The following is a 23,123-nucleotide window of genomic DNA, read 5'->3' as shown; positions in this document are numbered from 1 at the left end:
GACAATGAAACTAGACCGGTCTGGTTATTACAGTTGTCCTCAAACATGCACGAGGACAACATTGTGATGACAAACTGCAGGGGACTGTTTAAATCCCACCAAAAAACCCAAACCAAACCCACCCCTCTTAGTTGAAAAAAATTTTAATGAACATTCAATGAAAGCATGTACTATAGCGTTTTAAAGAGACATTTTACTGACATCTCAGATAGGGTAATATCTATCTTTATTCTGGTAGATCCCAATATCACCCAACCAGGCCCCAGAACATACACACCCCTGCAGACCCCCATTCACATGTAAGATGGTTGTGCAAGTTAAGAGCTCACAGGCAATGTGCTTTAAGAGTAAGTGTAATGCTGGATGCACGGGCCAGCAGCTGGCGGTTAATGTCGTCATTTCGCTGTCTTGTGTTGCTGGAAAGGGAAAGCAGAAGATACAGCAACAGCTTCTATTTTATTCACTACAGCCCTCTCTGCATTGGCCTTCCTTGATCCCTGTGCAGCATAGTCCCAGAAGTGTTGATGGGAGCTACCTGCCGATTCCTAATGTGGAGGCTACAACCCCCTTTGTGCAAACTATGTGATCAAATGGTTCTTATGAGTCAAGGGTGCCTGACATGTAGCCCTCATGCAAACTGCAGAGCAATAAAATGCAACTGCAGAGCAAGGACAAAGCTGAGCTGCAGGTATTTCTTTCAACCAACCAGCAATTTGCATTCTGTTACCGATGGGGATGTACAAGCCAATGCTACAGCTGGGTGCGTTTGTATACCCCTTTGCTAATGCAGCTCTCTGTTTCACAAACATAGCGCATTCCTGTCCTACAGAGTTGAACTTGTTTGTATGTGTGGCCATCCCCCTCTGCAAATAACTATGTGGTATGAATTGCCAGGATCCCTAGAATGTACAATCCTGACCATCAAAAAAATTTGGAGAGCACAAACTCCAGTCCCCAACCCCTGACAAGTAGGAAGAGGAATAGAAACAAACTGGTTGACATTTTCAAACACCTGTTCCCTGCTGGAAACTCCCGAAATCTCATAAGGAGGAAAAGCCCCATTCTTGTGAGAGTGCCTCCCTCATTTTTCAGACTCAGGATAAACCTCTGAATTTCAGCAGCTGTTTTCCAACTTGAGCCCAGAATTTGCATTCAGTTAATCCCAGCAGTAGCCTGTGTGCTCTGTTTTTAAATCCCGTGGTGAAACTATCGTGCTAAATTCTAGGACTGCGTCTAATATTTTTTTCCCTCCTGCTTCCCCAGAGATCTGTCTGCTGGGCGTGATCCCCTATATTAGCTAAGGAGTGTACAGTGGCCTAGTTAGCTGGAAAAGAGAGTTACTAATCAATAATGACTTAATAAAAATGTGTGCCCAAGTAGGAAAGCAGGGTGTCACGCTGTCTAAAATGGAGTGAATATGCTGTGTGATTGATTGCAATTACACTGGGTCTCCCAGAGTATGCAGGAGTAAAAAATGAGAGTGTATCACTGAGTGTAAGTGGAATTACCTGGAGACAGGGAGCGTGAATAAAATATTGGTCAGATAATTATTTTAAGCTATTCAATTGTCAGGCCCCCTGGGCTCTTTCTTGCAATTGACACAACATAGTCAATTTCACACCCAGCCCATGTATGACATTGAAGGTCTCAGCACAGGAGTCATATACTGACCAGTGTGGTGCCTAGGAATTCCTCATGGGGCCCTGCCTTGTGAAACTGTCTGTGGCAGCCATCAAATTGCAGAAGAGCCACACAAGCCATGAACATTTACTCGGACAAATGGCGCGAGTCGGTCAACTGACCTGAGTAAGTGCTCACCAGGGTCCACAATCTAGCGCATCATGACTAGGAAACTAGAGAGATGATTTATGGGCAAAAACCTGGAAAGCTCAACAACCCCACCTTGGCTAAGCAAGGTCTGGGAGAGCAAGAAAACAATCTAAAAATACCTGAAAGAGGGAGAGAAACATCGAAGAGGGAGGGGGTATTTGGGGAGGTGCAAGGAGGTCTAACTCAGGGGAATGGGATGAAATCAAGAAAGGGGTAACTTGAGGTTGAATATCAGAGGAAACATTCTGACAGTGAGATCTACAGGGCCAAGAAAAGATGTGGGATTTCCACTGTCTGGTCTATTTAAAACTAGACTAGTTAAAGCACTAGATAAAATATTGAAAGGAACCATCCTGCATTTGGCTCTGGGAGGGAATAGAGGTCCAAAGAGTGGTCCAGAAGATCAGACAAGATGATCATGATAGTCCCTTCAGGCCTTAAACTCTGTGAGCCTTGCCTAGTAGTCTGCCAACTGAAACTGTGTGGCCCTCCCTGCAATCTGACCATTGCCGGTGCAAGAATATTCTTTTCTGTAGCTCTTCTAACAGCTTTCCTAAATCTTTCCACTAGAGTTGGGTGAAATATTTCAACCTACATCTTTATTTTCTCTGAAAAAAGGCAGATTTGGTGACACTGAAACCAATTTGTGTTGATTTCACCTAATTGTTTCAGTCAGGGGGAAAAAAAACATTTAAAAAAAATCATATTTTGTTTCAACATTTTTTTCAGTGAAACTTTTCGACTTCTTGATTTGATTGGACTTTTTGTTTTGAAAGTTTCTTTAATTTTCTTTATAAAAAAATTGTATAAAGAAATGCTCAAAATCTAAACATTTCAGGTCAAATAAAATGTTTTATTTCAGCCAAAAATTATTTTTCCCAACTCTCGATTCACTGAAAAGTTTGAAAATTGTTTGCAATTTGACCCAAAATATTTTTAAATTTATTTTTCAAAATTGCCACTGAACCAAAAAAATCCATTATTCACCCAGCTCCACCCTCCACCTCATTGACTGTTTTATTTCACATCTTGGCCAAGGAGACATTTTTCTCCTTGTCTATACCACTTTATTTCATTCTTCTCCAGCAGTTATGTGTCTCTTCAATTGTAGTATATAACTCCATGGTAGAGTTTGCAAAAATACTCTGTACAATGTATAGTTAGTTGCCTTATGGTGTCAAAACCTACCATATGCATTAAGCAACTAGGCCAGTGCAGAGATTTCAGTACAGAGTGGATGTTCTTAGACCTGGAAAGGTCAATTAAAAGCAAGGCCTACCCCCAAACCTTTGGCACATACTGATGGGAGTCAGACTCACCCTGCTGAAATGAAAGGTGGAGAGATCTCAAGAATTCATCAGAGAGTTAACATTGATTGACAGTTGTAATATTGCCCCAGCTTTTCCACGGGTTACCAGCAAAGAATCCTTTACACCAGCGCCCCGGATTGCGGCACTAAGTCATGTAATGCTATGGAGAGTATTTGGACATTGAGGAATATGGGCTGCTCCCAGGCCACACCAGGATGGAGCTCAGCACTCTCTGATGGGATAGGCCTGTAGACATGCTGGCACAACGGTGTGCAAGGCCATTACTCAAACATAACAGAGCTGCCCCTGGGACCTCAGCTAGTGAGGCCAGTAGGATCCCATGACTAATAATGACGTCAAATGCAGCTCATGAAGGCAATACCCTCTGAGGGGATAGGCAGCATTACTAGAAGTACACAGCAAACCAATACCATGTGTATGGCTGCGGCATGATCTAAACTGTATGGTGCCTTCTTCCCCTATGAAATCATGCAGTCAGTGTAATTAAAAACAACCATATGTAAAGATGGGCCTGATTTAACATCCAAACTCTGGTGCTGTTCAGATTCAGGACTGGACCATCTGTCTAGTCTTGTCTCTCACGGTATTTTTAACACCCCTGACATTGTGGTATCCAAGTGCAATCCGCTGATCTGAAGTTGATTGTTGCATCCATCTCTACAACAGAGTCAACTAAAGCCCAGAATATCCAATGTCTCGAACTTTGGATCTGGATTAGGCCCATGTCTACTAGCAAAGGAACCTGCGTCAAACTGAATCACAAACGCGTTAGTACCAAACGCTTGTTGTTTTTACAGCTCCACAAGTGAGCCCACGTTAGTTGCTCAAGAAACTAACCCCGCCGTGGTAATGACCTTGAGCAATGGACACAACCTGGGACATGCTGTGGCTTTTGGAATGGAAAAGGACTTAAATATCAATGAAAGCAATTGAACGGAGAGTGTATTGATCGTCAAAGGTAGCAACCTTGGGTGAAGAGCTACAATTTGTGCCATCCCTAGAGCTACTTGATTTTGTAAGATGCAAGGAGCAACAGCGGAACTGCCTGCAAAAGCAACATTCGGAAGATCCTGGATGGGAAACCACCCTTCTGCAGAAGGGCATGAGCATTTGCCTAAAGCATGGGAGCACCGTGCTCGGCCAGTGGAATACCACATGATAAGCTGGTTTCCTGTAAGGGTTTGCATTACTCACACCCTTCTGCGTATTTGGCCCCATGCTTCCATGCCCAATGTTGCCCTGTGCAGTGCTAGTCAGAGATGCACAAAGTGCAGCCGGGAGGCCTGACAGAGCTGATGGTCATGAAACCTGCCCCACAGCTGCATAACCACCGGCTGAAGACAAGGGTAACCAACGGCAGGTCAGCAAACTCAAACACCAAAACTATTCCGTTTTGGGTGCTTCCTGATCCATATCAACATGTGACACAATGTCAGGGCAGAGAGATTTCTCTTAGGTCTTGGATTCTACAAGCCACAAGCAATCCTTTTCTTTTTACAGGGGACAAGACAGTCATCTGAAAGGGATCAATGTAATCCACACAACCGGTGTGGCTCTCTGTATCCCTCTCATGGTTGAATCAAGTATACATCTACTGCCTCTTGGCTAATGCATCTGCTCCTTTAGTTCAAGCAGTAGCAGATCCTGCTTTTAGATGCTGAGATCCTGTGTTCAGCCCTGCCTGATGATCCAGCCAGGGCATCATTACATACACACCAAAAAGGGAGAGGAATTGTTTAGCATGGGGAAGTAATGAGATGAAACCAAGAAAAGGGAAACGAGGCCGATTATGGGGAAAACATCCTGTTAGCAAGATTGATTGATTAGAATGTGGAAGACCCATGTCTGGGGACATTTAAAACTACACTGGACTAAGAATTCAGAATCACATTGAGCCTGAACCTTGGCTGTTTTAATCAGCATAGGTCTGCTGATTTCACTGGACCTACGCCAATTTATACCAGCTGAGGGACTGGCCCATTGCGAGGAATAAGCCTGGCACTGGTCCCTGGTGGGATGGACTGGATCTGTCATTCAGATTGGTCAGTGATCCCCTTTCTTGTTCTTGTTCATTTTTACCAGACCCCAAGTTTGGCTTGGCTTCGTTAAAGTGCCTATCGTGTCATCTTTAGCGATTAGGTCTTATTGGACATGCAGATGAAAACCATTGCGCTAGCTGGGCACGAGTTAGCAGTTCAAGTAACCCATTGATCATAAAGAACTGGATCAATATTGCCTCCTATTTCCCCTGGTAAATCTAGCACACCGCCACTGCTGACTCCAGTGGAATTGTTCCACTGTAAACAAGTGAGGAGGGTGAAAGAGAGACCGTCCTACAGTAAGACAAGGGCTGGGTGTGAAAGCAATGCTGGATGGAACTTTGTTTCTCCTAGATCTTGCCCACACAGTTATCCTGCAGCCAGCTTCCAGGTAAAGACGAGAAGAGAAAAGGAGAAAGAGGGTGAGGGAGGTCTGGGATGGTTTGATACAAGGAGTGAATGATCAAACTGCTGTGCTCACCTTGCTTCTCGACACCAAACATGTCTGTAATTTGACTGGCATTTGTCTGCATCTTTTAAAACGCTTTATCTGAAAACAAAGCGTTATTTGGAAGCAGTTGATCCAGGGGAATACGTTATATTTTGTTGTTAATGTGTTTTTAGAAAACATGAATATGGATGGACATAGCATCAGCATCCCTGAGCACCAGGGGCCCTGATCTGAGGTGCCTCTGCCCTCATGAGCTGCCACAATGGCCACTTGGCACCATGAGCAACCAGACATAAGTTAGAGCAGCCTTTGGGCTGCTCTAATGTTCACTTGACACTGGATCGGTCCCCAGAATCCAGGGGCCGCAATGGTGGCATAACGTCACCTTTATCCTTCCTCCATTGCCTGGTGATGAACCCAGCTCAGCCAGACCCAAGCATCTTTATCACTCTAGGAAACATGTTCAAGAATTTGTTTGGGTTATTTTAATAGCTGACCTGTCCTAAGCCCTTCAAAATTCTCCTAGCTAACTCATCTGGGACCAGGACCTTGTTTTGAAGAGTAAAATGGCACTCTCTCTTCCCTCCCCATCATCATCGTGTTAAAGAGTAGACAAGTACCTGGCTGGTACATTTTCATTCTGGTTTTACAAAAGCCGCTTTTCCTAGGGTTTTTTGGTTTGTCCATCCTAACCTCGATCGACGATACTGGGTCTGTGGACTCATGTGTCAAAAAGTAAGCCTTATGCACACAAGATGGAAAAAAAAAAACACACACACCTTGCTAATCTCACAAGCCTGAGCATTTAGCTCTGCAACAAAGTCATAGATATTCATAGATATTTAGGTCAGAAGGGACCATTATGATCATCTAGTCTGACCTCCTGCACAACGCAGGCCACAGAATTTCACCCACCACTCCTACAAAAAAAAACCTCACACCTATATCTGTGCTATTGAAGTCCTCAAATTGTAGTTTAAAGACCTCAAGGAGCAGAGAATCCTCCAGCAAGTGACCCGTGCCCCATGCTACAGAGGAAGGCGAAAAACCTCCAGGGCCTCTTCCAATCTGCCCTGGAGGAAAATTCCTTCCCGACCCCAAATATGGCGATCAGCTAAACCCTGAGCATATGGGCAAGATTCATCAGCCAGATACTACAGAAAATTCTTTCCCAGGTAACTTGGATCTTACCCCATCTAAAACCCATCACAGGCCATTGGGCCTATTTACCATGAATATTTAATTACCAAAACCATGTTATCCCATCATACCATCTCTTCCATAAACTTATCGAGTTTAATCTTAAAGCAAGATAGATCTTTTGCCCCCACTACTTCCCTCGGAAGGCTATTCCAAAACTTCACTCCTCTGATGGTTAGAAACCTTCGTCTAATTTCTAATCTAAATTTCCTAGTGGCCAGTTTATATCCATTTGTTCTTGTGTCCACATTGGTACTGAGTTTAAATAATTCCTCTCCCTCTCTGGTATTTATCCCTCTGATATATTTATAGAGAGCAATCATATCTCCCCTCAGCCTTCTTTTAGTTAGGCTAAACAAGCCAAGCTCCCTGAGTCTCCTTTCATAAGACAAGTTTTCCATTCCTCGGATCATCCTAGTAGCCCTTCTCTGTACCTGTTCCAGTTTGAATTCATCCTTCTTAAACATGGGAGACCAGAACTGCACACAGTACTCCAGGTGAGGTCTCACCAGTGCCTTATATAACGGTACTAAAACCTCCTTATCCCTACTGGAAATACCTCTCCTGATGCATCCCAAGACGACATTAGCTTTTTTCACAGCCATATCACATTGGCAGCTCATAGTCATCCTATGATCAACCAATACTCCAAGGTCCTTTTCCTCCTCCGTTACTTCTAGTTGATGCGTCCCTAGCTTATAACTAAAATTCTTGTTATTAATCCCTAAATGCATGACCTTACACTTCTCACTATTAAATTTCATCCTATTCCTATTACTCCAGTTTACAAGGTCATCCAGATCCTCCTGTAGGGTATCCCTGTCCTTCTCTAAATTAGCAATACCTCCCAGCTTTGTATCATCTGCAAACTTTAGTAGCACACTCCCACTTTTTGTGCCCAGGTCAGTAATAAAAAGATTAAATAAGATTGGTCCCAAAACCGATCCCTGAGGAACTCCACTGGTAACCTCCCTCCAACTTGACAGTTCACCTTTCAGTAGGACCCGTTGTAGTCTCCCCTTTAACCAATTCCCTATCCACCTTTCAATATTCCTATTGATGCCCATCTTATCCAATTTAACTAATAATTCCCCATGTGGCACCGTATCAAACGCCTTACTAAAATCTAAGTAAATTAGATCCACTGCGTTTCCTTTATCTAAAAAATCTGTTACTTTCTCAAAGAAGGAGATCAGGTTGGTTTGGCACGATCTACCTTTTGTAAAACCATGTTGTATTTTGTCCCATTTACCATTGACTTCAATGTCCTTAACTACCTTCTCCTTCAAAATTTTTTCCAAGACCTTGCATACTACAGATGTCAAACTAACAGGCCTATAATTACTTGGATCACTTTTTTTCCCTTTCTTAAAAATAGGAACTATGTTAGCAATCCTCCAATCATACGGTCTTAATGTACTCTTGAGATCTGGCCAGCTTTACAGTACTCTTAATGTACTCTTGAGATCTGGCCAGCTTTACAGTGTGTGTCTATCCAATCTCCATTTACGCAGCAAAACCACCATGATCGGACCAAGGAATATCCCCATTCTCCACAGCTGAGCGCAGCTCACACCGGGCCTTTTCTGCCATCAGCTACACACCAGCGTAAGCAAGATCAGCACGGAACATGTGGAATCTTCCCATACGTGGTTCTTTACTTACATGGCAAACATTAGCCCCTGCACCACTCAAGTCCCACTTAGACGCTGGTTTGAGGAGTAAGTGAGCCTTAAAGACTGTGCGCCATTTGTCACGGTCCTCTGCATAGGGGCGCATTTCACCCCAACAGAAATTCTGGATCAAGTGGCTGGCATGGGCAGCTGCAATGGCATTATGGAGGAAATTCTCCCCACTTTTTTTCGTCCCCGTTTTCCCGGTATTATTAACCACAATGCACATTGGCTGCTCTTTTATTACAACCCTTCCTCACTTCTAGCACCTATTCACATCATTTAACACAGCATTGTTGATAACAAACAAACAAGACAATGGACTCAAGTTTCGTCCCATCGCCATAAGGGACGACGTTTGGCGAATGTAGTGCAGTACCCCCAGATTTGCCTTCTCCTGTTGTGTCCCCAGGCAGTATATCCAGGGGTGCTGGAACAATTTGTATTGTATTGCTTGAACAATCTGGGGGCGCCGAGAGCCATTGAACCAAACTGTAAACCCTGTATATGATGGAAACCACTTCAAGCCAGGGGGTGCAGCAGCACCCCTAGGTCCAGCACCTATAAGTATATTGTGCTTCCTAATGCAGTCAAAATCTAAACTCCTACAATGCTGCTTTGTCCCCTTTTCACACCAAGGGGCTGTTCTCCACAGCATCACTCCCCTTGGCATACTGCAGTCAGTGATGGAGTAATGGAGCAGTGATTACTGTGGCCTTTTTTACTGATCCTGGGGTTCCTAAGGAATTCTCTGCTGCAGAGCTCGTGTGAACCACGTCTCTGTGCAGAGGAGTTTGGCATTTTCCCCCAGCAGACATAGGACCATCTCACACAGGCATCATGCTAGTTCGTAGAGTTCAGGAGAACTGGCAGCTTCTGAGCCTTTCAGGGACCTCAGAACTAGCTAGCTGGGATACAGCGGGTCAGGTCTGACATATGGGGCACATGGCGATGCTAGTGAGCCAATGCGTTGTTAGACTGGAATTGTAAATGGGGCCTTTACCTGACCTTCCTTTATGGGCTCAACGTTTTGAGCCCAGATGTAATTGTGGGAGCAGTTTTGTGGGTAAGACATGGAAGAGTCTCAGCCCAGGAGCATTCAGGGAGTTAACTATCTACCTGCTTTCATTTGTGCCCCTAACCAAACGTGCCTGAAGCTATTTGCCATTGAAATTGCAGGTGCACAAAGGAAGGGCAGGTTTTAAAAACCAAGGCCATAGACTGTGCACCTTTCACCTCTGGGCCACAACGTGTGGCACAGACATGAATGAACTAAGTCTCATGCCTTGGAAGTACATAAGTGGTATTTCCACATTTTTCAGGTGGGGAAACTGAGGCACAGCAAAGTGACATGCCTGACCCAAGTGAGCATCCGAGCCAAGAGTCAGAATCCAGAATTCCTATTTTCGATTTCTACTTTGACCACAAGGCTGCTTTTTTCCCCTTCACCATCCTGAACATCCTCACCTCCCAGCTATACGACTGCTAGTAGGGAAAGCTGCTTGCCTAGACTTAGTCGCTGTATACTAACATGCCCATGCATGTGTAAGGTCTGCTCAACTTCTAAACCTACTGGACAGTGTGGAGTGGGGAATTCCACCATGCACTGCTACTGAGCCCAGGACAGGGGTCGGCTTGCACCACCCCTAGCACTGTCTGGAAGTCAATGGTGGTGGGCTAAAGCCAGCTATAAGTATATGCTGTAGAGGATAGGAGTGCACTTTATGGCTGCTTCAAAGATAAAGAGGGCTCCAAACCCAAGTCAGACCAGCGATCCAAACACCCCAGCCTTGAAGTTTGGACCCAAGCTCCTACTTGTGGGGTTAAGTTCTGTCTCCGGTTTATAGTAATGTTTCAGAAGCTGGGAATGGGCGACAGGAGATGGATCACTTGATGATGACTCGCTCTGTTCATTCCCTCTGGGGCACCTGGCCTTGGCCACTGTCGGAAGACAGGACACTGGGCTAGATAGACCTTGGGTCTGACCCAGTGGGGCCATTCTCATTCCTAATCAGGATGCTCAATTCAATTCAGTCTGTGGCCCTTTGGTGATAGTTACAGAGCTCAGATACTACGGTGATGAGTGCTATAGAAAAACCCGAGACATGGCTTGGTGCCATACTGCTGAGCTGACCCCCCCCAGCATCATCTACCCAGACAGCCACAAATCTCACTAGGGCACTCAAGCATATATTTTGTGTCTTAAGAAATCGTTTATTGCACCTATGCATTTCCTTGCCTTTGCATCTCCAGGGATGTAATGCAGTCATGATTACAGGCCACTGGCTTTTGGGACTTGATGGAAAGCAGAAATAAAGACCTTCTTTTATGATAATACAAAGCATTAAAAAAGCAGTAGAACATTTGTGTTTTAAAAGCTTGTTAATAGATAAATTACCGTCTATCAGGGCATTTTTGCACATAACGCCATGGTAAGGTGGTGTCAGTAGGACGCAATATTGTTATTTCTAGAGTTTATTCACTTTGATCACAGACTAAGAGGAAATCTGTATGAAGTTTTATCAGCTGGAGATTATTGTGGCAATCACATTGCTCAGAAGAGAGTTTAAAAAATGAGGAAGAAGTGACTAAAAGCTAACATATCGCTGGGTGTCATCACTTTTGGTGCCTCTAAATGACTAAAAATCACCACATCTGTCCGCAGAAAGTTTATCTGGACTGGTGGTTGCTGTGAACAAACCTCACAGCCTCACTGAAGCACTGGAAAGTTCTGTGGTTTATCTGCAGTTACCCAAAATCCCCTTGGGTATAAAAATCTCTCCTCACTCTGCTTACCCCTCCTATTTGGGCTAGACCAGAAATACTGTACAATAGCTTCCTGTGTGTGGTACTTTAGGCCCTGATCATGCATTTTGACCTGAGTGAGCAGATGGGGCTCCGTGCAGGTTCAATAGTCTGCCCGCATGGATGACGACATGGGATCAGTGCTGTACACGCATGTTTAACTTCAGTCATAGAATCATAGACTATCAGGGTTGGAAGGGACCTCAGGAGGTCATCTAGTCCAACTCCCTGCTCAAAGCAGGACCAATCCCCAATTTTTGCCCTAGATCCCTAAATGGCCCCCTCGAGGATTGAACTCACAACCCTGGGTTTAGCAGGCCAATGCTCAAACCACTGAGCTATCCCTCCCCCCATCATGTAAGTAGACCCACTGAAGTCAAAGTGTAAGTGTTTGCAGGATCAGGCAAATGGTGCTTTTAGTTTCTAGTCCCAGAGACAACAAAATACAAAGGCATCCCAGATAGATAAATACATCTTCCCAAGGCTGTGCTTTAGTGACTATGAGACTGTAACTGGCTCTGATAGAAACCCGATCAGAATGCAGAAGCACTTGGAGGACTATTTAGCAGTAACTCATTCCGTGAATTTAGCCTTTTTGCGAATTGCCTGCGAGTACCTTGAGATTCTCTCAAATCCTAATCTGCTCTTTAGAATTAAATGCCCAGTACTCTAGGTGAAATTCACCCTGCAGAGATCTAAGACCAGGCCTACACACCACTTAAGTAGGACTCAAGTGGCATTCTGACTCTCTGAATAATTCTTAGTCCTAGGATTGCCAGGCATCTGGTTTTCAACCGGAACGTCCGGTTGAAAAGGGACCCTGGCAACTCCAGTCGACGCTGCCTACCGGGCTGTTAAAAGTCCGGTCGGCAGCGCAGCGGGGACCTGGGGCTAAGGCAGGCTCCCTGCAGCTCCCAGAAGCTGCCACCAGGTTTCTGTGGCCCCTGGGTTCAGGGAGGCTCTGTGCACTGCCCCTGTCCCGAGGGCCGGCTCCGCAGCTCCCATTGGCCGGGAACCGCAACCAATGAGAGCTGCGGTGAGGCACCTGCAGGGGGTGGGTAATGCGTGGAGCCTCCCTGGCTGACGGTGCATCTAGGGGCTGCAGGACCCTGCCGACTGCTTCCTGGGAGCCATGGTAAGTGCCACTGGGACCCTGCACATCAAACCTGTTCCCGCACCCCTGCCCCAGCCGAGACTCCCCTCCCGCACCCAAACTCCCTCCCAGACCCTGCACCTCCCCCAACACCCTGCCCCAGCCCTCTCCTGCACCCCAAACCCCTCAACCCCAGCCCCACCCCAGAACCCACACCCCAAGCCAGAGCCCTCACCTCCCCTCCCTCACCCGAACCCCCTGCCCCAGCCCAGTGAAAGTGAGTGAGGGTGGGGGAAGATAGAGCAATGGGGGGGGGGGCGGGATGAGGGCCCATTGGAAGAAGTCAAATAAATTAATAATTTGAGATGCATTTGTCAGGTAATATGGCATTGTTTCTATTTCTTGATTGGACTAGTATAACAAGCAATACATTTTCCCCCACCCCTCTCCCCAGTGGATTTTGCCCAGTGGCGCAGGTGAGAGGTTGATTAAAGGGCACCCAGAAGCGTTATATTTACAGACAGCTCTGGGTGTTTTCTTGGATATATCTTATTAGTTTAGCTCTGCAAATGCAACGCAGCAGACAGCCACTATGGATGTGTTACAGGGACTTCACACCCTTGCGGCAAAAACGCCTCCCTGAACAGCTAATCACATTCACACCAACGCTACATTCCTTGCACTACTAAAACAAAAGCAAATAATGTGTCAAACAAAACCAGCCATATTTTCTCAATTTCAAAACGCTGATGATTTTTGTTGAACTTTCGACAGAAGAAAAAAGCAGGAGGAATTGGTCAGAAAAATAAATCAGTCGGGTTTTTTGAACAAATACAGGACAGGTAACAATTTTCCACGTTGTGGCCCCAGTCCTGAATATACCTAAACATATGCTCCACTTTACTACCATAAATGGAGCCATTGAAATCAATGCTACTATTCGCATGCTAAAAGATAATGCAGGACCTGCACCTATACCAACCATAGTCCTACAAATATTTATGCCTATGTTCAACTTGAAGCACATAGAATCCTAGAATATCAAGGTTGGAAGGGACCTCAGGAGATCATCTAGTCCAACCCCCCTGCTGAAAGCAGGACCAATCCCCAATTTTTGCACCAGATCCCTAAGTGGCCCCCCCAAGGATTGAACTCACAACCCTGGGTTTAGCAGGCCAATGCTCAAAACCACTGAGCTATCCCTTCACATAAGCAGTACCACTGAAGCAAATTAAGACTGTGCATATTTACAGAATCAAAGCCTGTTTTTAAAAAGATCGCCTTGTATTCTTTAGCATTTAGCCTGAAACTGCCACCAAACTTTAGTTTTAGGGGGGAAAGTACTGCTCTTTCATTGATAAAGCCAACACCAAAGCAGTAACTTTACAGATACTAAACTCGGCACATTTCCCTCTATGCAACCACATGGTTTATTTTGCAAATGTGTGCTGAAGCTTTTTCCTAATGACATAGTGTTGCCCACTCCTACGGTATCTGGTACTTTTTAAAAAAAAAAAAAAAAAGTACCAGCTCCTGGACTGCCATGATTAGAGAAGAATCTTAGCTGTCCATATTTTTTTAAAGGGCTAGATGCTCCCTACATGATTTCACAGAAGAATTTGCAAATGTGACCCGAGTGCCCCCTTAAAGGCTCAACACAAGGCAAAGGAAAAGCAGCTAAAGTTGCTGATTTTTCAGTAAATCTCATGCTTTTGAGACTAACCAATTTATTTGAGCATGAGCTTTACAGACTAACACGGCTGTTACTCTGAAACCTCTCATGCTTTTAGCATTCTGATTCATGACCTTTTGAATGCCTGGAGTAAGCACCACTGTAATCACTCATGATCACAGAGCCACCATTTCTGACTCGTCCTCCTGTAATTGAGAACTCACTTTTATTACTACTCATCATCTTAACGAACCTTTAACTAAAAGAGGGGAGCCTACCTGCAAATGTAAAGCAGACCCAGATCCCTGTGGAACGATTGCAGGGAGTTCAAGCCACAGCATGCTTCCGGCTCTTCTTCCCAGATCATCCATCCAGGCCTACGGGCAGCCCAGATTTAATGAGACCAGGGACAGCAATGTAAAGATGGGAGAGTTTTTTCCCCACCGTTGTGTAGAATACTTAAAAACCCAGGTTGCCTTAAGCATGGCAGGGTGTTCCAATGTGCAAATGCAGACACAAATATTGCTGATGCTCAGGCCTTTACCATTTGTCAAAGACAAATGAATCAAGGAGACAGTAAAAGCTCTGAAGCCATAATCAGGGTCCAAGACATCACACTATAAACTTACCTATATGGAAAAGGCTGAAGATCCAAGCTGAAAGTTTGCAATGCACTTGCTCTTAGAAGCCACTTCCCCTCCGCACTGCTGTATTAGTGCTCACACAAAACACCTGTGCATCCTATTTAGTGCACAACTCATGCTCACAGCCCACCTGATAGCTATTGGGGACATACACAGGCCAGTGGCATATCACTTCCAACCTGTGTGCCAGGCCCATGTGGCAATATAAAGCGCCCACAGGGCACGTCCCTTTCTTTGGGCGATTTATTGAACACTTGTAAAGAAGAGGAGAAAGGGATTTCAAGTGTTCCCCTCAGCTCATTACAATAAGGACAAAGAGGACCCAGCTGAAAGCTGGAGGAAAGGCAAAGGAACACGCCCAGTTTGTACACCAAGGAAAACGCTGCACCTGTGCAGTTAAACTAGCTAAGTGCATCATGAAGAATCACCCAGTAAGAGAACCAGTGTCCCTTATCAGGGAACAAGGAGCCTTGAAAACAAAGCAACTTTAAAGCTTCTGCTTACAACCGCAGCCTGCTTGGCTTCCTGCTGCAGCTTTAAAGACACAGTAATGACGACTGAAATTCAGCTCTGTACAGAGGAGCCTGGACAGGGCCCAGGCAACGTTGAGCCGTGTTGTGAAGCTTGCAGTTTCATTCACATCGGGCAGAGGTTTGTACTTCCTCTCTGCACAGGGGGAGTGAAAGGCCCCCCCTGAAGCGCATAGTTAGCAGGCCTCAGGTTTGGCAACTGCCAAGCAGGAAGGTGGGTCCCACAGCTCCAGCGGACGTCAGCCAGACGGGCTGACAGTCAGCTGGTGCTCAGCCTTGTGGGATGAGGCCAGGAGCGAAAAATACGACGTCCCTGGCAGGATGCACAGCCAGCCACGTGTGCGGGCGCTTCCATACAGCTGGTTCGACAGGGACCTGGGCAGCTGCGCCTAGCGAGGCAGCGTGGGGGTAGGATGAGCTGAGCTAGGGGTGGGGAAAGGGAGAGGCGAATGCCCCGATCTCTTGGTAAAGGCCAGTCTTTCTCTTCTTCATTGCAGTGCATTGATTTGGAAGGTATTTTTGAGAAGCTGGCCATATTCCTAGCCCATGGGCTGTGAGGACACACCCCGCTAGTTATTCCTCGGGACTCCCATCCCCGCCAACCTATCCTCCTCCCTATGTATCCCATCAATCTGTTTTGCCTAAGATTATGGCCAGCTAGCAGAAAACCAATCCATGCACAGAGCATAAAACCCTCCCCTGCCATCCAGAGTATGCAAATTGCTGCCTCGCCTTGGGTTCCGGAGGTCCCGAAAGCCTGTTTAGCCCAGCTTGGAGCCTTTCCTTGCTGGTAATCAGCCTGATGGATGGGCAGCTAATGCCCTACTGTGCGAGTGATCCCTTGGGGGTGATCGGTCTGTGCCTATTGGCGATATGTCTCTTTGCAATGAGCAGCATTTGCATTTCCCTTCCAACCAGTCAGTTCTTTTCCTCTCCTTCCAGGAGCCCTGGTGTTTCCCTGCAAATAGAGAGAGGAAGAGGCTGTGTGGTAGCCTGGTCGAATAAACAGACCTGGGTCCCATTCCGGCAGCATTTGGATTTGGCTGTGCCCCTGGCAGTGAGATGGGGAGCGACAAAGGGTTTAGCGCAGCTCCTCCTGCCTCTGCTGGGATGGGGAAGCAAGATGAGCCTTCACCACAAGCCACACAAATAGACCCGGGGGGCCCTGCAGTTCTGGAGCACCCAACAGACTCAGGGGCTTGCCCGTTCTCCCCTTCCCACAATGGAACTAGAGTCAACTCTGCCAAATGCCCCCTTCTCTATTAGTGGCACTGGGGCTGGGGAGGGAGAAGGAGTCACCTGACGCCCCTGCTCTGGCAGCGCGGGCCATGCTTGCCTGGAGCCTCATAAGGAAGGTCTGAGAGGGAAGTCCCCATCCATCTCACCTAGCAGAACTGCTGCCGACCAACCATGGGGAAGTGTTCAGCCCCTCTCGTGACCTAAGGAGGAGCCGGCACGAGAGTCAGCATCAGTGAAGGGCAGTAGCTACTGGATACGCCCACTGATTCCGGCTACCAGCTGCCTGACTGTGCTGAGTTGCCCCGTTTTCCTCCATCTGGCTCTTACCTCTTGCAGCCACAAGAGAGTCAACGCTTGTTTTCTATCAGGTCTTTATTTAGGAGACTGCTGTGCAGTAATTCCAGTGAAAGAGGAGACGGAAAGGTAACGGTCAGTATGTCAGTACACTGCCTGGCTCCTCGATGGAGACATTACTGGGCAAGAAGATCTTCCGTAAAGGGGCCAGGGCTGAAATTGCACCAAGAGGGTGGGAAGATGGTCTGCACCGATTAGACATTGGCTCAGGGCAGGGTCTCGGTGAGAGAGCTTTCAATCCCAGCCATTGTTGCTCAATGCTTTCTACTTCCTTCCAGTACCGTCTAGTGGCGCAATGTATCATTTCCCCCTTTAGTGGCTAGTCCACGTGAGGGGTAAGAGCCTACTATTGCTATATGCTACTGGAGTTACTACTTTGGCTCAAGGCTTTGGTACTCAAGGACTGAGGCTCAAACCCTGCTGATGACAAGGCAGGCATTGTAAGACAGGTAATATTAGCAGAGCTGAAGTGCGAAACAGGCCAGGGTTCTCAGGTTCCAAGAACAGTGACGTGTTCGCATCAGCCTAAGCCATGACATTTTATGTCTCCAGCGGCTGGGCCAGGTTCTTGGAGCTAGAGCCGTCCAGGGAGATTTTGGAACCATTCCTAGCTGAAGTGTTAGATCCCCGTGAGCCCCTTGGGCAGGGAGCCCAGCAGCATTTCCACCGTTTGCTTTGTGTTCCAGATTCCGACAGCCTTTCCAGCCCCACTCGCCTAAGCCTCAGCCTGTCTGAAGGGGAGGAACAGGTAGACCGGCTGCAGCAGGTGGAGCTGGTCCGCACCACGCCCATGTCCCACTGGAAGGCAGGCACTGTGCAGGCATGGCTGGAGGTGGTCATGGCTATGCCCATGTACGTCAAAGCCTGTGGGGAGAACGTCAAGAGCGGGAAGGTAGGAGAGCAAGCTACGTCTCTGCACTGGTATGTCTGCACCATTGGTAGCAATCTGCTGTCAGCGCCAAAGCACGTGAGCCCAAACAACCCTCTGAGTGGCGAGGGGCTTCCAAAGCCAGAGCTGTGGCCACTTGTCCCAGCCCTACCCCATCCTCACTCGCAGCCAAGTTGTTTGGTGGGGAAAAGTGCCCAGGGTTCCCCAGTTAATGCAGGGGATTGTTAGGTCTCTCTGTGCCCTCCGATTCACTAGCACAACCCTACCTGCTCTGTCATCCTCCCCCCCCCCCACATGCAGGCTGGGCACTGCTGAGCCTTCTCCACTGTAGCTTCTGCCATTTGCAACAGTTTTCTACCTCGTTGCAAAGCTCAGCTTCCCCCCTTTGCCCTCACCCACTGTTGTTAGTTAATCTCTGTTGATGTTGTTTTTTCATTGGTAGGCTTTTCTATGATGCGCTCCCCTATAGGATGAATCCGTTAATTCATCCTCACAGGACCTCTGCGAGGGTGGGGGGGGGAAATCATTATCCCCATTTCACAGATGGAGACACCGAGGCACAAAGACTAAGTGCCATGTCCGAGATAACGGAGGGAATTTGTGGCAGAGCCAAGAACAGAACCCAAATTGCCTAGGCCCCAGTCTGACACCTTAGCCACTTCCTCCCTTCTTCTCTATAGTTTTGTTAGTTACGCTGTAAAGCATTTTGGGGTATAGTTTACAAGAACCCACCCAGCATACTGCATTGCTGGTATATAAGTGACCAAAGTCAATGGTTGAGTTTTGTTTGTTTTTTTATCTTGGAGAGCAGATGTTGCTAAGTTTGAGCGATGAAGATTTGGCGACAGGGCTTGGCGTCTGTAGCTCCCTTCACCGCCGCAAACTCAGGCTGGCAATAGAGGATTACAGGGACGCAGAAGCGGGCAAATGGTAAGCTCTGCCCGTGGGCATCAGAACCCAACTTTCTGCATTGTGTGTCTGCATGCTTGTGTGTGCATACATGTGCCCACGTGTGTGTGCATGTCTGTATGTATGTGTACATGAGCACGTACGCATGCATATGCATACATGTGTATTGATGTGTGCAAGTTTGTGTGTGTGTATTTACATATTCTCCTCAGACAGCAGCCAAATTATCTGGGGGGGCAGAGGTGGGCGGAAAAGAAAAAAAAGAGAGTGAGAGAATGAGAGAGAGGGAAAAAACAAATGTCAGGGAACAATTCTTACTGCTGTGCTCAGTGCGAGAGAAAAGTCACTTTAACAAAACTGACACTTCTGTTTTGCATAATTACTTCCTTCAGTGACGTCCCCCTCATTTTTGCTCTGCTAATTAATCAACTCTAGCGTGTGGTGCTGCTCCTCACAGAGCTGGCCTGGGTGATTAAAAAAAGAAAGAAATCAAACTGTCTCCTGCATTTAAAGCCACAAAACCAACAACAACATAAACACCCCGGTGAGCTTTGGGAGTGAGCCTGGCTAGCAATTCAGCAAAGAGGCTAGAGCAAGATTTTTCCTAAAATCAAATGACCCCAGTGGAAGCAAAACCAATAGCTGTCAGTCTTGTACCTGGTAGTATTCAGTGTTATGGAGCTATCTCCTCTGTTTCCTCGTGTAGGATTTAAAACAAATGAAGCAGTCTAGAAGAATCCATTCCCAGGGTTTACATAAGGCCCACCAAGCTAGGCCAGGTTACCTACTGGAGAGGTATAGGCAGGTTGGATGGATTGAGTGAAGCTGCTATTCTGTCTTCACCTGCAGACTAGATCTGAAAGTGTTAAAACCAGGTTCTGCATCGTCTGGGGCTTAGTCAGGACTATTCTGTCCTAGAACCTTTTAATGGTTGGTGGCTGCACTGTAGTATTCAGCTTCTCAGACTGGGGTTGAATTGCGAACAACATGCCCCTCCAGTTTTCCGTTCCTTGCAGAGATTCATTATTTGCCAGGAGTGGAGAGAAGCACAGGGAAGGAGCCAGGCTCAGGGGCAGGACCCGTCCCCTCTCTGCCAAAGCAGAGGACCCCAGAGACGGCAAAACTTTGCTGCTCTGCTGCTTGAGGGCGGATGAGATTTGGGAAGGCCGCAGCTGCACACGACCTTGGCACCTTGCACGGCCCAGAGCTGAGCCTCTGAGGAGTGGGCCCCGGGGAGCAGTGATGTGTCGGAGGATCCTCTACTACAGACCTCTGCTGGCTATCGTACCCCTGCAGATCACTGGGGCTGGAGCCACAGAAGAGTCTAGCCTCACACGGGCAGCTGCTCTGCTCCCTGGGGCCAAGAACACCAGACCCTAGCTCAGCTCCCAGACCTGGGTGCTGCTTTCCAGACTCTGTCTCGACATAACTGTCATACCAGGGCTTAGACATGGCTCGTGCTTAAATCCCTTATGACTGGCAAGTACCTGGCTTCATGGGAACAGAGGAAAGAAATGACAAGCATTAACCATTTGTGAATGGCTATTTCACCTGCTTTTTTAAGCATTTTTCAATGTTGCCCACCAATGAGATTCGTTCTGGGAAAACTCTGTCTCCACAGAGTAAGAGAGGAAAGCAGCTAGTCCGCAGAGTGTGCTGTAAATGACTCTTACGCTTCCTTACCAATGCTAAGGGAGACAATTGGAAAGACTATTCTGCTTTGAAGCCAGGCTTTCTGCTCAGTTTCTGCTTTATTATAAACTTCAGAGCTGGGCATAGGGATGGCGAGGCTAGATTAATGAAGGATTAATTAATCCTTTAATTAATTAATCTCTTGAATGATGTAGAGCCAGCTGCCACAGCAGTTGGGCAACTCCCATCTAGTTGTAAGTGAACAAACACATGTCTGTGCCAGCAGATCACAGGTGTGTCTATAAGGAAGCACATGGGGTTATAGACCTGTAAATACATAGGGCAAGCATCGTGAGAATCAGGCTCAGAGTGGCTTGTTTCTTCCACCTGTAATGGGTGGTGTTTTGAATCGTGTAATCAGTGAAGGCATCTAGTGATTAACATGGACACACGTCTCCTGGTGCTGTGACTCGCCCCTGTTTGCATTCGCTTACAACACATAAGGCAGACATGAGAAGTGTGCAGAAATGTGTGCTCCTGGATTTGCCTGTCCCATTGAAAAAAACACACATCCCGGAGTGCCTCACCAACGGTCTTCCATGTTGCAATGCTGACCTCCTGTGGCTAGCTGGTGAGCAGCATGGGTGTAGGCCTATTTCTGTGGAGGTGACTCCAGGGATTCCTTTAAAATTATTCAATTATTATCCAATATTTATCCAATTATTCAGGCAAACCTGAATAATTGCACCCATCTCAGATTGGCATTTGTTTCAAAGGGGGAAAGTCACAATAATCAACCCAGCACCAAACAGTCAGCACACTTCCTGCTTTGTTTTTAAATTTAGGGAGCAAAAAACAACTTTCCTTTTAGACATTAAAACATACATAGAATCCCAACAGTAATTCAGGCCCCGATCCATCAGAAGACTTAAGCACGTGCTTGGCTTTATGCATGTCAGTGTCCCTACTCCAGTCAATGAAATCTCTATAGAGACTTATAACAGAGCTGCCATGCTTTTTGCCTGCCCAGAGCTCATCCCTAACTCACATTTGCCACACTCCTACCCCTTCTCTGGCATGCCCCCTAAGCCAGGTGGAGGTAGGAACTGCTGGGGGTTTATATCAGTGGGTAGTTCTCCTCCACAAAGGGAATTTTCCACTGGCAAAAAGCTCAGTGGCACAAAGTGACTGAGTGGACCAGAGAATCTGGCCCATTGCCTGCACAGCCCTTGTGCAAGGTATTTGCATGATTTTTAACACAGGGTAGCAGAAGTGTCATGCACTTTAATGACTTTCCTTACACCTCCTGTCTTCCTTACACTCCACAGCTTGTCTAAAGCCTCTGAACTGGATCACCACTGGGTAGCCAAGGCCTGGCTGAATGATATTGGGCTGTCTCAGTATTCCCAGGCTTTCCAAAATCACCTCGTGGATGGAAGGATGCTGAACTCGCTGATGAAACGAGACTTGGAGAAGTACCTTAATGTGTCTAAAAAGTTCCACCAGGTCAGCATATTGCTGGGAATAGAGCTGCTTTTTCAAGTCAACTTCAGCAAAGAGGTGAGATGAGAAATGGTTAAAACAGGTGGTTTGGTTTGCCAAACAATTAGCCTTTCATAGAATCCTAGAATATCAGGGTTGGAAGGGACCTCAGGAAGTCATCTAGTCCCACCCCCTGCTCAAAGCAGGACCAACCCAAACTTCCTATCGCTCCAGGCCAGTGCAATTCCTCTGAGTGCTCTCCATTCCCAGTTCCTGTCTCGAATAGATCAATTACATTAGGGACAGCGCACCCACGTCTCCCATTGACCTTCTTTTATAGAAATAGCCGTACCACTCAGCAACTCCAGGGAGTGGAGATTTCAGAGTTTGTCGACTTTGCCGGAGCAGCCCTCACCTCGGGTTACCATACATCCAGGTTTTCCTGGGTATTGCCTCTCTTTTGATCCTCCACCTTCTGTCTCAGTGAATTATGGGATGTTTGGGATTTTTGCAGAGCAGTCGTTGTAGCTCAGAAAAAGCCCCGATTGGTCCACATCCCAATTGGTCCCTCCCTGCAACCGCAGCTGATTGGTCCATTCCATTGCAGCCACACCTGCCGAATTCCACCGCTCCAGGCCCTGGATCCCAGTCCCGGGGGGAGAGGGGGGTTCTGCAGGGAAGCTCTGACTGATGGTTGGTGGTGTGTCCTGGGCTTGCACCAGCCACCCTGCCACCGAGAGAGGGAGCTACACTGCCCCTCCCACCTCAAGCGTGAGGCTGCCACCCCCACAGGTAGCACTCCCAGTACACACACACCCCTCCCACACCCCCCAGATACCCCCTCCAGTACCCCCAACTGTACAGTCCCTCTGGCTCCTTCTAGCCCCTCCTTCTCCAGCTCCCCCACCCTCTGGCAGTGTCCTCTTTTTGGGAACCTGAAATATGTAACTCTGCCCTTTCCCAACAAAGCACCTTCAAAATGGAACCAGGAACAAAATAACCCCTTAGCTTGGGCAAGGAAGGAGAACAAAAGGGCTGCACTGAACCCTGTTGTTGGGAGATTTGGCAATTGCTCAGGTAATGTTAACCCATTTTGTTTCCCCAACATCAAGTGATTCTTCTTCTTAGACAGCTGAATGGACGGATAGGTAGATACGATTGTTTGTAGTGTTGTAGAGGTGTGAGTCTCAGGATGTTAGAGACAAGGTGCGTGAGGTCATATCTCTTATTGGACCAACTTCTGTGGGCAAAAGGGACAGACTTTTGAGCTTACATGGGTCCTGAAGAAGAGTTTTGTATAAGCTGGAAAGGTGGTCTCTTTCATCAACAGATGTCGGTCTAATCAAATGC

At 47.0% G+C, this 23,123-nt stretch overlaps 1 protein-coding gene across 1 annotated transcript in view; it reads left to right on the top strand.

The window, feature by feature from the left end:
* The window catches only part of KAZN (kazrin, periplakin interacting protein), a 393,973-nt gene that overhangs the window by 354,040 nt on the left and 16,810 nt on the right, over positions 1–23,123 (top strand). The window contains exons 9-11 of the mRNA XM_077837231.1: positions 17,548–17,753; positions 18,562–18,680; positions 21,620–21,851. Of these exons, the coding sequence (XP_077693357.1) occupies positions 17,548–17,753; positions 18,562–18,680; positions 21,620–21,851 (557 nt within the window). The remainder of the gene's footprint in view (positions 1–17,547; positions 17,754–18,561; positions 18,681–21,619; positions 21,852–23,123) is intronic.

This window comes from Eretmochelys imbricata, chromosome 18 (assembly GCF_965152235.1).
Source record: "Eretmochelys imbricata isolate rEreImb1 chromosome 18, rEreImb1.hap1, whole genome shotgun sequence".
NCBI classification, from domain to species: domain Eukaryota; kingdom Metazoa; phylum Chordata; order Testudines; family Cheloniidae; genus Eretmochelys; species Eretmochelys imbricata.
The sequence above is the reverse complement of the archived record's forward strand: the minus strand, read 5'-3'. Positions and strand labels throughout refer to the sequence as shown.